Here is a 14,607-nt window from a genome sequence, read left to right as displayed (position 1 = left end):
ACCCATGGAACTAGACACCACCCCGACTTCATCTTTCCAGCCAAAGTTAAGGTTCTCTGAGAAATAGATTCAAACCTTAAATGTTTTGCCGACTCCTCCCTCTCCTCTCTTCATGTTTCTATTTCTGCCCCTCTGAACAAAAGCACCACCCTCCTGGACTCTGCTCCTACCTCTCATTTCTTCCCCTCCATTTCATCCCACCAGTATCCCGAGGTTAGTCTCCCTAAATCATAGCTGGGAGACCTTGCCCTGTTTAGAAATCTTTAAATATTTAGATGTTTTGGCCTGAGAACTGAAGGGTCCTGGGTTGGATTCTGGTCAAGGGCACATGCCTTGGTTGCAAGCTCGATCACTAGCCCCCACAGGGCTAGTGCAGGAGGCAACCAATGTATCATCGCTCTTTCTCTCTTTCTCTCTCCCCATCCGTTCCACTCTCTCTCTAAAAAAAAAAAAAAAAAAAAAAAAAATCAATGGGAAAATATCCTCAGGTGAGGATTACCAACAACAAATTAGATATTTCTTTGGTGCTGTGCTTGCAATACCAGGTGGTCACAAAATGTTCTTTAAGAAGCTCATTGTACTTATGAGACTGTAAGAAGCATTTATAAATATTAACTCATTGAATATCCTCATTCTTTTATTCCCCCCAATTTCATGAGGAAATTGAAGCAGAGATTAAGTGGCTCACTCAAGGTCACATGCACAGAAACTGTTGGTATCAGGATCCAAACCTAGGCAGCATCACTCCGCCTTTGGCAACCATCGGTACAACTGCCTACGTGCAGAAAAAGGCCAGAAAAGCCTGTTTGGAGAGTCTAGACAGGCATATTGCAAGATGAAATCTAGCAGAAAGGGTGGGGCCTAGAATACCTGCTGACAGCTTTGCTTCAGCTCCACTTGCACATGGAGAGAAATGAATACAGGTATTTCCTGTTTAGCATTAGCTATCCAGCCCTATCCTGAGAAGTTGGTACGAATCATCATCTTTCTCTGGTTGTAGGGGAAAGCGAACACTATACTGAGCCCCTACTTTCCAAAGACAGTATGTGGCAATGATACTGTTAGGTCGAAAGGGGGTCCAGGAGCTGATGCATGCCTCCGCCAGGCAGATGGTGATGTAGATACTGGGCCCTTCCTAGAATCAGTAACAGGCCAGTGCACCGGGTAAATGGTGTCGCAGATACCGGTCCCGCCCTGTAATTCCTAACAGGTCAGCTACCAGACAGATGATGACACCTGGAAATGGTGACGACCCCCGCTGCGGGAACTCGCACAGCTCATGCTCCCCCGCCCTCACTGAACAGCTGTGTAAGAAAAGCGCCCCCCCTCCCTGTTAGTGGGGATCCACGTGCCCCGTCTTTGGGGTCCGTGGGCCGCCCGGGGACACAGAGGCCTTTCCTTTCTTTTCTGATTAACTGGACTCTATTTCCTACACCGCCTCTTGAGCCACCTAACCTAACAGATACCAAGATGAGAGGTCAGCACTGCGCTGGTCCTGGGGATAAACAGGATCCTGCCTTACATCTGGCTCGCTTCCAGGAAGCCTGCAGGGGGTTGATGCTCTTGTGCAGGTTCCACTTCCAGTTGTGAATTTGGGCAATGGAGCCTTTGTGCCCGAGTTTTCCCACCTGAAACTGGGTTAGATTAATACCCATTTCAGAGTTGTGAGGATTAATATATGCAAATACTTAGAACTAAGTATTGCAAGTGCAACTAGTTTAAGCAGACCATCTACATGTTGCTTTATCAGTTCAAAAAGCCAACAAGCCGTGCTCTCCCTAATTACAGCTACAGGAAATAGCTCCCATTCCCAAATCTATTATCCTCTGGCCCTGAATACCATTTGTGAAACTCCATCTGGGCATTCCACACAATTTGGCCAAACCTACCACCCAAATCCCAAATCCACTTTCCTTAAATCTGACCACAAAGGCTCCTAAATGGTTTAATGGCTATCTGAACCCCACGCACCAGGATCGACTCTACCTTCTAGATGGTCTCCATCCTCCAGGGCCTATTACATCCCATCCCTACAAGGCTGGCAGTCTGTACAAGGGCTTGACAAAGCTTCCATTGTGACCCAACCTCACATCATCCATGGCAGTGGTCTTCCAGGCTTAAGGGCTTGCTACTTGGACACCAGTTGTCTAGGTTTAACTAGCCTAACAGCAGTGGGACTTGTAACATTCATAACAACTCTTGTAGCTAATGTAGGTGAAGCATTACCCATATTTTAATGAAAATGAAATCTAGCCAGGGAACTATATAAAGCTAAACACGAAGCGCACAAGACAAAAGCTTAGGGTCTTTAGGGCGCAACTAACCAGGCACTAATTGCTATAGCACTCCATTATGGAACACTATCTTTGGCTGTCATCACACACTCCCACATGAAAAAAGAAACCACACTTAAGTATATAGTCACCTTTATTATAATTCACAAATACAGAAGGATTTTAAAAAACATTTAGACTTGCATGGGTTTCTGTTCATTCAGCTATGCAATTAGAAAACCAACTTTGAGGATAAAAAAACAAAGTATCATTTTAGTTTCATTTTTTTGCACCACACATTCTGACAAGTTTTCTGAGCCTTTTCAAGGACCAATACTGTCTCAATAAAGCTGCCCAGCCCTAGCCAGTTTGGCTGTGAGTAGAGCGTAGGCTGAAGGGTCCCAGGTTTGATTCTGGTCAAGGGCATGTACCTTGGATACAACCAATAGATGTGTTTCTCTGGCCCTGACCGGTTTGGCTCAGTGGATAGAGCGTCGGCCTGTGGACTGAAGGGTCCTGGGTTCGATTCCAGTCAGGGGCATGTGCCTTGGTTGTGGGCAATATCCCCAGTGGGGGGTGTGCAGGAGGCAGCTGATTGATGTTTCTTACTCTATCCCTCTCCCTTCCTCTCTGTAAAAAAATCAATAAAATATATTAAAAGAAAAAAGAATATACTCCGGTGAGGATTTAAAAAAAAAAAGCTGCCAATGCTCAGTGCCTTCTGTAATGACATAAATTTCAATGGGCCATGTGGCCAATGGAACATCCTATTAGTCTACCAGTTAATACAGATCTGGGAATGACAGAACTTGCATTTAATTTCCCTCTTACTCCCAAAGGCAGTCAGCTACTTAGCCTCCAAAAACAGCCATCACTTTAGAGGAATCCAAAAAGCATTGTTAACTGCCAAAATGGTGAGGTGGCTCCTCTTCTTTCCTAAATGAAAACAGAAAGTTTTTAGAATCATAGACTCTTAAATTTAAAAATTTCACGTTAGCGCACTAGATGTTTCCTGCATGGTTTATCTCCTCAGTCATCGTCCACAGGACTCTGAGAAGTTGTAGGAATATGCAGGCGCAGACTCTAGGCCCGGCTTTCTCTCCAACGTTGTGGAAAGGGACTGTACATCATGGGGCAGAGCCCTATGCTCCCCTACGCCACCTGGACAGAGCCCGGGGAGAGTGACCTCCCGGGGTATCCACGTTGGGATCATCTGATAATCAATCACAAACAGTAGTAATTACAGTACAGCTAGACAGCATCACCCCTCAAAACTTCTTAGATTTTTATTACATACTAGAGGCCTGATGCACGAAATTCGTGCAAGAGTAGGCCTTCCTCCTTCGCGTGCGTGGGTGCGCACTCCCCCGCCCCAACCTCGGCTTAGTCCAAGGACGTCCGGTCTGATTAGCATATTATGCTTTTATTATTGCAGATCACACTACATGCAGATGTTGGTTTAGTAACTGTTTTTAATCAATTTCAAACAAGTCATTACTATGTACTATTTCATGATTTACTTCATCAGTTATTCCTTGTTGAAGGCGTATGCAGACTAATATGCCCAGCTTCAACTCCAGTATCATGAAAAGGGTCTGTGCATGAGATCAAACCCTATCTCCTGTGGATGGACTGTAAGGGGCAAAACTGATAAGCCAAAAGCAATTCAGATTTACTTACCCAAATCAAGTTATTTAGAATCTTGACCGAAGGCTGCAAAACAAGGTAAAGAGCTTAATTCAGCAGTACATAAAGCTGGTTAAAGCAAAAAATTCACTTCTGATCAACCGATATCCAGATAGGACTCTAGAGCAGCAATTGTCAACCTTTTTCACCTCATGCAGCACAAAGTAATTACTAAAACTGCAGCACACAAAAAATAAGTATTTTACCGACCTGCCAAAACAGGTAATTTTTAAATATAGGTTTTTATCGATTTCAGGAAGAGATAGAAACGTCAATGATAGAATCATGGATAGGCTGTCTCCTGCACGCGCCCACTCTCCCCCCAATTGGCCATATGTCTTGACCCCCTGGTTCATGGGTCAATGCTCAACCACTGAGCCAGGCCAGGCCAGAGGTAGTTTAATTGATTCACACCAACTTCTGTGTTGGATGCTGATTTTAAATTTTGACAATCCAAGGAAAAAGAGGTCAGTGCCCCTGACTAAATCGGCAGGTACTTGCAAGTTTTCAATTTCTTGCAGCGCATCGGTTGAAAATCGCTGTTCTAGAGATGTTTCCTGCATGGTTTGTCTCCCCAGTCATCGTCCACAGGACTCTGAGAAGCTGTAGGAATATGCAGGCGCGGACTCAGGGCCCGGCTTTCTCTCCAACGTTGTGGAAAGGGACCGTACATCACGGGGCAGAGCCCTCCGCTCCCCTGCGCCACCTGGACAGAGCCCGGGGAGAGTGACCTCCCGGGGTATCCACGTTGGTCACTGCACTTAGATTCACAGACTGCGGTGCTAGAAATCCCATCCAGCGACAGCGATACCTAAATCCCCCCAAAGTCGTCAAAACTCGAGTTCAAGACTGGCCAGAAGTCCTGCCAGGAACCTAAATTCACTCTCAGCCGGGCGCCGCACACACACACCTAGAAACAACAGCCATCAGCACGCTCCCAAAGAAAGGGCAACCGCAGAGCCTTTCAGGCAGCAGTTAACCTTTCCATCTTTAAACCGATCATCGCCAGCCGTGAAATTACCGTAAATGTTACAGTGGCAGCACTAAGAGCCATGGGTTTCGAAATCAGGACTCACACGCGGGAGGGGCCAGGAATAAAATGTCCGGCGTGCAACTCCACCGAGGGCAACGCGGCTCCCGGGAGGCAGGGCAACAACTGGGCCGCGGGGCGGGGTGGCTGCGTTCTCGGCGTCCCGGCGCGCAGGGTGCAGGTCGGCGCGAGCGCGCCCCGGTTACGCCGTCACCCGCGGGTCGCGAGCGCCCCGGCCACAGCCGCCCCAGCCCCTCCGCGCGGAGTAAGGGTAGTTGGCACGGACGCCGCCGAAACCAGCCCTTCCAAATAGCACCGTTTCTACAGGAAAGGCCGGCTGGCGGGATCGGGCACTAGAGCTGACGCTGACAAACCAGGCGGATACAGACACTTACCGAACACCAGGAAGGCTGAGCTAAGGTCTCCCCCTAAAAGGCCGGGGGAACACAAGGCGTCCGTATTTATACCCTTTGAAGCGAGCGGATATGTCTACTGCGCCTGCGCCCCGCCATGCGCAGTCAGCGTATCGGAAATTCCCTAGATTAAGCCCCACCCCCAGAGGATTATCGCGATACGAGAGCCTTCACGCGCGACTTTGCTGGGGAATGTAAATTACAGAAGTTACGTTTGTAGGCGGGTACGTTTCCAATAGCAAAGTTACCGTTCTACCCTCGGTTCTCGCCGTCTGGGGAATGTGCTCGTGAGAAATAGCTTTGGTGTCATAACTATGCAAAATAGAAAAAGACATCTAGAAAAACGCGAGAAGTCTAAGAAGTGGTTGAATCTGCCCTGTACACTGAAATAGACATTTGACAAATGCGTCGGTAAAGAAGACGAGTGCTCCTACGGGAATTGGCTAAACTTCAGAGTCTCTTATGCACAACTACGGGAATATACTGTTGAACTGTACACTTACAAATGGTTAAAATGGTAACTTTTATGTTAAGTGCATTTTAACACATACATCCCTAATGTAAAGAATTAGGCAAGTAAAGAATTCCGAAGATACATATTGCAGTAAAATGTTACAAATGTGATAGAATTTCGAATATAGTGTTAGGTGAATAAATGTTAAATCGACATAGAGCTATCACAGCTGGACTCTAACGAGTAGAAATGTTTATGGTGTTCCTTCTAGAAGATATTTGTGCTGGGTGGTTTACATACATCCTTTACTGTTACAGCAATTCTAAGACATTGGAATGATTACCCACATTTTAAGATGCAAAACAGGACCAGAGCAGTGGTTCTCAAAGTGTGGTTGGTAGACCCTGGGGTCTCTGAGTTTCTTTTGGGGGTCCTTGAGGCCAAAACTATTTCATAATAATACTTTCTTTGCCTTTTTCACCGTGTTGGCTCTGCACTGATGTAAAATGAAATAGTGGGTAAACTTGGCTGGTGCCTCAGTATGTTTCAAGGCCTTGTCATCAAACTGTACTGGTAGTAGTGTTTTTCATCATCAAAGATATACAGTATTTTATTTTATTTTTTAAATATATTTTTATTGATTTCAGAGAGGAAGGGAGAGGGATAGAGAGTTGGAAACATCGATGAGAGAGAAACATCGATCAGCTGCCTCCTGCACACCCGCCACTGGGGATATGCCCTTGACCGGAATCGAACCTGGGACCCTTTAGTCCCTAGGCTGACGCTCTATCCACTGAGCCAAACTGGTCAGGGCAGTTTCTTTATTTTCTTAAACTAAAACAGCATGTAGTAACAGACTTAATGTGAGAAGCGAATATGAGAATTGAGCTATTTTCTATTAAACCAAATATTAAAAGATTTTCAAAAAATGTAAAACATTGCTACTATTTTCACTATTTTTGGAAAATAGATATTTTTCATAAAAATATATTATTAATGTTAGTGTGTAATGGGTTATTTTGAAAGGTATTGTAAATATGTTTTTAAATTTCTCTTTTTAAATTTTAGTACAGTAAAATAGATATCACTTACAGATACAAAAATTCTTTGGGGTTCTGAATAATTTTTAAAATTGTAAAGGAGCCCTAGCTAGTGCTATTCAGTTGGTTGGGTGTCTTGTGCAACAAAAGGTTGCCACCTTTGCAGGTTTGATTCCTGATCAGGGCACGTGCCTGGGTTGTAGGCTCAATCCCCAGTAGGGGGCATGCAAGGGGCAGCTGATGGATGTTTCTCTCCCTCTCCCTTCCTCTCTCTAAAAATCAGTAAACTGTTCTTGAGATTAAAAATGGCAGCAGAGCCCTAAATGGTTTGGCTCAGTGGATAGAGCATCAGCCTGCGGATTGAAGGGTCCTGGGTTTGGTTCTAGTCAAGGGCACATGCCTGGGTTCCGGGCTTGATCCCCAGTGCGGGTGTGTGCAGGAGGCAGCCGATCAATGACTCTCATCATTGATGTTTCTACTTATCTCTCTCTCCCTCTCCCTTCCTCTCTGAAATCAATAAAAATAAATTTTTTTAAAAAATGGCAACAGAGCCCTGGCTGGTTTGGCGAGCTTTGGCCTGGGGACTGAAGGGTCCTGGGTTCGATTCCGTTCAAGGGCACATGCCTGGGTTGTGGGCTCGATCCCCAGGAGGGGGCGTGCAGGAGGCTGCTGATCGATGATTCTCATCATTGATGTTTCTATCTCTCTCCCCCTTTCCCTTGATCTCTGAAATCAATAAAAAATATATATATATTTTAAAAATGGCAGCAGAGTAAATGGATGCTGCACGGACATGCTCCCAGGAACAAATTGGTATTACAACTAAAATACAGAAAAAAAAATGAAAAAAAAATCAATAAGCTGTTCTTTAAAATAAATAAATAATTGTAAAGGGGACACAAAACCAAAATGCTTGAGAACTAGTAGTTTAGAAGAAGACAAATAATTCTGCTACTTCTCTGGTGATATTATCAGCATTCACTTACCTTTCTTTAAAAAAAATATATATATATATAATCAATTTCAGAGAGGAAGGGAGAGGGAAAAGAGATAGAAACATCAATGATGAGAGAGGATCATTAATCAGCTGCCTCCCTCCTACACGCCCCCCACCAGGGATTGAGCCCGAAACCTGGGTATGTGCCCTTGACCAGAATCGAGCCCGGGACCCTTCAGTCCACAGGCTGACGCTTTATCCACTGAGCCAAACTGGCCAGGGCCACTTACCTTTCAATCACTCATTCAACATTTACTTCGTGGATATGACTTATTGCTGGACATTGTGCTAGACACTGGGGATTCTAGATTAAATACTTCAGAGTTTACAGTGGAGGAAATGGACATGGCAGAAAATTATGCTACTACTTGAAGAGTGGTACCTGGCATGAATAAAGAAAGTATTTGGAGAACACAGAGGACAGAGCAACTGAATAATATGCTAAAGGCTCAGAGGGTTTTCCTGGGGAGTTAAAATTTGAGCTAGAACTTGAAGGAATTGTAAAAGGATAGGGGTGACGGGTGGGGTATAGATGATGACAGTATTCCAGGTTGAGGAACTAGCAAACCTGTGGTCTCCCAGGAAGGGTGAGAAATCAGCTTGATGAGGAATATTAAAGAAGTGCCTGGATTTTTCATGAGACTGGAAAGTAGGTAAGAGCTGAATTACAAAATATTTTGTAGTCCAGGCCGAGTTTAAGTATTATCCCGTAACCAGAGGCCAATACGTTTTGAAGTGAAGGATGGCTGTAACTGGATTGGAGGGACTGGAGATTACAAAGGCCTCCAGACTCTGGATTTGGATGGTAAACAAGGCAAGAGGAGACATACAAATCAAGAGACATTTCTGAGGTAGAGAATTTATTGTCCTACTGAACCTGCAAGGTAAGAGAGGAACTTCCATATAAAACCAAAGTTTCAGGGTTGAGAGGCTGAACTTATGATTGTCTCTAACTCTGATCATTGAGAAAGTAGGCGGTGGGGGTAGACATTAAAGGAGCATATATGTTATGTTGGGAACATCTGGATATACACAGGGGTGGGAAAAAGTATACACAAATAAATAATACAATCATGAATACATAATAGAAGTACAAACTGTTTCAGGTACTCACAACTGTACACCTACTTTTGCCCACCCGTGTGTGTGTAAATCTCCAAAGGTCGATTGGAGATAGGGTTGGGCTCCAGCAAGAAACCTGAGTTGTAGGTAAAGATTTCAAAGTTATCAGATTAACAGTGCTGCCTGAAGTCACCGTGGGAACGCAGGGAGAGTGATGAGAGGATACGGACACCCGTCATTTAAATGGTGTTCAGGGAAGAAGAACAGGAAAACATGATTGGAGGAGAAGCAGGAGACACTGGTGTCTGAGAGGCCAAGGAAGAAGTTTTGAGGACAAGAAAGATGGTCTAAAATATCCATGTTGCAGAGTAAATACATTAAGAGCTGGAAATTAAGAAATCACCGGTGACCTCAGGGAAAGCCATTTTTATTTTAATCCTCACCCAAGGATATTTTTTCCATTGATTTTTAGGGAGAGTGGAAGAGAGAGGGAAAGACAGAGGTTGGTTGCCTCCTGCACGAGCCCTGACCAGGCCCGGGCCCTTGATGGGAATCCAACCTGGAACCCTTTGGTCTGCAGGCTGACACTCTATCTACTGAGCCGGACTGGCTAGGGCAGCCATTTTTATTTTAAATTTAGTTGAGATTTTAATGAGTTGAATGAACATGGCTTTAGGAATGGAAAACATACATATAGATCAGAGGTCACAACTAATGTCAAGAAGCCTGTTCAGTTTACCTCTCCATCAGGTCTTCCTCCTCTACTTGTTACTCAATTTAGCTCAACTTTTGGACTGTACAGAAATTTAAGTTGTTTAACATTAAAATAGGTTATGTGAAGGGAGTGTAGGAAAAGCAGGAGATAGGGCAATAGGTTGAAGAGAAAATATGATCAGAGGAAGATTTTTAGGTAGGAAGAAGATAAACATTAAACCAATTAATGAATGAATGAAGTGTGTGTGTGTCCTCAGTAACAGATAGAGGGAAATTGAGGGCATTTGTTCCTGTCAGATGTTTTATGAAGGAGGCAAAAATTCTTGGGGGAAGAAATGAATGGTATCCACAAAAGAGACAGATGGAGTAAGTGGTCCAGGTTGCTGGTGGTTCCTGTTTTGCCCTCAGGCCTCCTGGAGCTGGAATTGAAACAGTGGTTGCCTGTGTTTTGGTTTCAGGTCTTGGCTTTTTGCTGTTGTACATTCTCATCTTTTATAAGTACACTTTATCTCATCCCCTCCCACTTAATATCCACTGACTTGCCCCTCCCCACCCCCCCACCACCGGCTTTTAAAAAAAATATATATTTTAATTGACTCCAAAGAGGAAGAGAGAGGAAGAGATAGAAACATCAATGATGAGAGATAATCATTGATTGGCTGCCTCCTGCACACCCCCTACTGGGGATTGAGCCCACAACCTGGGCATGTGCCCTTGACCAGAATCGAACCCGGGACCCTTCAGTCCATAGGCTGATGCTCTATCCACTGAGCCAAACCAGCCAGGGCTAGACTTCCCCTTTTTGATAGTGGTTTTCCAAACCTCTCACTCTACTACAGCCCTCCCTCTCCTGGGATATAGTAATCTAAATCCATAAGAACTCTAAACTCATTTATTGTTTCAGCCAACACTGGGCAATGTGCACAGGCAACAATGCTTAACCTCAAGAGGGTAATGGCAATTGAGGCCTCTTTGGAGGACTAGAAGGAAAATCTGGGAGCAGGTGGAATCCAATGACATGAGTTCTGACTCATGGTTTCTTTAAATCCTGGGTAAAGGGTGGTGGACTAACCGAGGCCAGTCTCTGAAGTGACAAGTAGAAAGTGTGTCACTGGTGAGGCCACCATGAATGAAACTGGGTTGCTAGCCAGAGAGGAGTATATGAGGTATGACCTGTCTTATTGTGATGCCAGCCTGTGGTCTAATATGTGGTCCATACAGAGTAATCCTTATATGGATGATTGGGATGCAATTGCTTGTCCTTGAATATATGCAGTGGTCACACAATGTGCTTTGACCTTGGGGAAGCAACTTCACCTCTTAGGTTCTTTGCTGGTAAAATGAGTCTATTTCTACTTACTTCCCAGACTAGGGGTGGGATAAATAGGATAAAGGACCGAGAGCAGTACCTGGTACATACTATGGGGTTCACAGTTGGCTTTCCTCTCTGCAGCCTATTCTCTTTCTGTATGTGTGCAGTCATTCACAAACATGACTGAGTATCTGGCTACACTTAATGTTTTTTTTTTCTTTAATATATCTTTACTGATTTCAGAGAGGAAGGGAGAAGGATAGAGAGATAGACACATCAATGATGAGAGAGAATCACTGATCAGCTGCCTCCTGCACGCCCCCTTACTGTGGATCGAGCCCACAACCCAGGTATGTGCCCTTGGCCAGAATCGAACTTGGGACCCTTCAATCTGCAGGCTGACACTCTATCCACTGCACCAAACCGGCTAGGGCTACACTTAATGTTCTTACTATTATCTTTCCCCCCTCATCTACTTCTCATTGAGGCTGTCTGGCAGTATTTTAGGTATCATTTTTAAGCAGGCTTAAATCTTTTGGAATAAGGTAGAATATAAAATAAACACTTCATACCAGAATAGTATAGTTTTTTTTAAAATTCTAAAATACTTTAATAATTAATGTTGGTAGGAAGACTGATATACAATGCAATTACTTATTTTACAAGGAGATTCTGTACATCAGGGAAGCATTTTAAAGTACAATACATCAGACTTTTATTTCTTCTATACATTATGACTGTAAATTGTTACTTACAAGGAAAGGACACAAAATCCTTTATATTTATATGTATATATATAAAAATCACCTGAAAAGACTTGACCCCCAAAGTATCTTGTTTCAAAAGAACATGAATGAGATGAAAGATGAATTAGATTTCTTGGTGGCACATGGAAAGCAAACCAGAAGCTCAGGAAATCAAAGCCTATTTCAAGCTTGGCACATTAGGGGGAGAAAGGCAGTAAGGGGTTTGAACATGTCATCTTAAGCCACAGAGAATTCTGACATAAGCCAAGTAATCTCCAAACCAACGAGACAGAAAAGTTAGAAGTTAGCACTTAATGTGTTCCCACCTTATATACAGACCTCTGACAACACAGTGGAGTTGTCTCTCATCTTTCCCCCATACCACATGGTAATTAGTTTCAAGGAGATGTGAACCCAGTGTATTTCTATAGCCATAAAGCATTTGACAGTCACTGAGAAATCCAATACCTCCTATTACCCACACAGAGAGAGAACACTACTTTTAAGGTCACTTTAGCGTTTTGTCTTAACATGATATTCTGACTTCACCAAATCTTACATGACATAAAGGAGAAAAAAGGAAAAATCTACTGAAAGATTACATACAGAACAATGGGGACTGCAGAAGGAATCTATAAAACAGCCACAATTTTCTTAACATTAAAAAGAGGAAGCTACATTCATTAGTTAACTAGAAACTATTTTTTTTTCTTCCATTAAGTGTGGAGAGGAATTAGAGGGAAACAGTAAGGCTGTAAGGTTTTCAATAAAAATTCAAAGAAAGCAACTGAATCTTGTTTTAGGAAATCATATTAATATATATTACAAAAGGGGGTGGGGGCTGAGCCAGTGGCCAGGCACCGACTCCACTGGCTCCAGCTTGGAAGAGTAGGGATGAGTGAGGTGGAAGCTGCCAGAGGGGCAGCAGGAGGACAAACATCTGTGCTGAGGAGGAGAGGAGCAGTGGGTCATGATTGTGCCCCTCCTAATCGCTTCTCTGAAGACCTGATTTAGCACCCAACAACCCTAGGACTTTGCTATGATTCTGGCTGGAAGTGTGGGGGCCAATAGCACGCAACTCCCACAGAGTTGCTACAACTCTGCTTTATGGAGGAGAATGTATCTATTGGGCAAAATGATTTACAGTATCATTTGGTGCAACAAACGTACAACAGCTTTTAACATTTAAGCCATGAGTCAGTTTTCTGCCAAGTTAGCATTAACATAAAGGCGTTTTTTGGTTTTGTATACAGAAAACACATGCTTTTGCCTTTTCCCAACTTGGAGTCTGGTTGCAGGTGAGATTGAACCTAAGTTTCCATCACTTCAAGATTAAAATAATAATAAAAAAGGAAGCACTTGACAGATCCTGAGCTGCTTTCAGGCTGTGCCTGCAGAGGACGGTATTGCTGTTACAAGAGGTAAGTGCAAGGCTGACATGCCAGTGTGGTAGGAAGCTTCCCCGAGAAGTGGGGGCCCCTTTGCTAGAAGGTGGGGCCCTCTCGGTTTTCTCCACCACCAACTAGATTCAATGGCTGGAATTTAGTGCCTACACAAGTGGGTCTCACAGCTGGACAGAACAGGTAAGGCTAATGGTGCGAACTGTGCCTCAGCACAGGTAGTCACATTGGTGTGGTGCAGCCAACAAAACGCGGAACCTGCAAGTGGCCCAGAACGTTTGTGGCTGGTGAGGGAATACCCCTCAAGTATGCTGCAACAGTAAAAGGTTCAAAGCACTGACAGAGTTCAGTTTTGCTCAAGGCAGCACATGCGAATCCATTCCAGTGAAACGCTACATTCATAGAGGTGCTGTTCACCCCAGAAGACTCAATCCTGGCTGTGCTGGTAAGCGCTGAAGTTCCCGCCGTGTCATTCTGGAGACTGAAGCAGCAAAGTAGCCCTGTTTTGGGGGGTTGTTTAGTTCCTCTCAAACTTCAGCATCATGGACGATGGTAGCTAAAACAGGTGATCAAAAAAAGCTGAGTTACCAGATATTATAGATTGCTTTGCTTTTTTAAAAAAATATTTTTTATTGATTTCAGAGAGGAAGGGAGAGGGAGAGAGAGATAGAAACATCAATGATGAGAGAGAATCATCGATTGGCTGCCTCCTGCATGCCCCCTACTGGGGATCGAGCCCGCAACCCAGGCATGTGCCCTTGACAGGAATCAAACCCGGGCCCCTTCAGTCCCCAGGCCGACGCTCTATCCACTAAACCAAACCAGCCAGGGCAGTGTGCTATCTTTAGATCTTGTTTTTCCTTGCACTCTAGGCTGAATATTCAACTGTCTCCTAGGCATCTCCTCTTTAATGTGGCACAGACTCGTCAAGTGCAACATAGATAGTTTATTTTCCAGTTTGTTTATTGCCTGCCTTTCTCTATTAGAAGCTGGTTAAGAGCAAGGACTTGATCTTGTTTCCTGCTATGTTCCGAGTGCCTAGCACTGTATCTGTCATGTAGTAGCTGCTCAATAAATATTTTACTGAAGAAATGTCCTAAACTGTTCAACTGCACTCCTTACTGATATCAGAGACCTCAGTAATCACAAGTTAGACATCTGAGTCATTTGACTACTTCCTTTGATTCATACCTGGAATCAACAGATTGCCAAGTGTCGTTCAGATCTCTCTCCCTTGCATTCTCACCATCACTTCCCTGCTTTGAGCACGAGGATGCTCGCTATGGCTATTCCAGTTACTTCCTAACTGCTTCCTGCTGCTCGTCTCTCCATCCTCCCATTTCACCTTCCACAGTGCCACTAGAGCTTGCTCTGAAATACACAGAACGCCAATGTTTCCGATATCCCAGCATAACAGTCAGAGTTCTTCAAAGTGTGGCTGCACCTCATCTTGTGGGTCTCAACTTCATCACACTGTCCC

At 44.1% G+C, this 14,607-nt stretch overlaps 1 protein-coding gene, 1 long non-coding RNA gene and 2 other non-coding genes across 10 annotated transcripts in view; all 4 read right to left on the bottom strand.

Moving 5' to 3' along the window:
• Positions 1-2,409: 2,409 nt before the first annotated feature.
• LOC139001691 (uncharacterized) lies at positions 2,410-5,454 on the bottom strand. 2 transcript variants are annotated; one of them, XR_011470090.1, is made up of 3 exons: positions 5,385-5,454; positions 3,954-3,986; positions 2,410-3,209 (listed from the first exon to the last, which is right to left on the bottom strand). It is a non-coding gene; the product is annotated as an uncharacterized lncRNA (long non-coding RNA). The 2 variants fall into 2 exon arrangements; XR_011470091.1 differs by having other exon boundaries at positions 2,410-4,562; positions 5,385-5,409.
• Positions 3,277-3,480, bottom strand: LOC139004624 (small nucleolar RNA SNORA73 family). The gene has a single exon (XR_011470480.1). It is a non-coding gene; the product is annotated as a small nucleolar RNA SNORA73 family (small nucleolar RNA).
• LOC139004625 (small nucleolar RNA SNORA73 family) lies at positions 4,508-4,711 on the bottom strand. Its single transcript, XR_011470481.1, has one exon. It is a non-coding gene; the product is annotated as a small nucleolar RNA SNORA73 family (small nucleolar RNA).
• Positions 5,455-11,563: 6,109 nt separating the features above from the next.
• PHACTR4 (phosphatase and actin regulator 4) overlaps positions 11,564-14,607 on the bottom strand; it is a 75,415-nt gene continuing 72,371 nt past the window's right edge. For all 6 annotated transcript variants that reach the window (XM_070404512.1, XM_070404509.1, XM_070404510.1 and 3 more), the window contains one exon: positions 11,564-13,683. In XM_070404512.1, coding sequence (XP_070260613.1) covers positions 13,668-13,683 — 16 coding nt within the window. In that variant the 3' untranslated portion in view covers positions 11,564-13,667. The remainder of the gene's footprint in view (positions 13,684-14,607) is intronic.

This window comes from Myotis yumanensis, unplaced genomic scaffold (genome assembly GCF_028538775.1).
Source record: "Myotis yumanensis isolate MYYU_CA2020_CCGP unplaced genomic scaffold, mMyoYum1.0.hap1 SCAF_2, whole genome shotgun sequence".
Taxonomy (NCBI): Eukaryota; Metazoa; Chordata; class Mammalia; order Chiroptera; family Vespertilionidae; genus Myotis; species Myotis yumanensis.
Note: the sequence above shows the minus strand (reverse complement) of the source record. Positions and strands in the feature narration are given on the sequence as shown.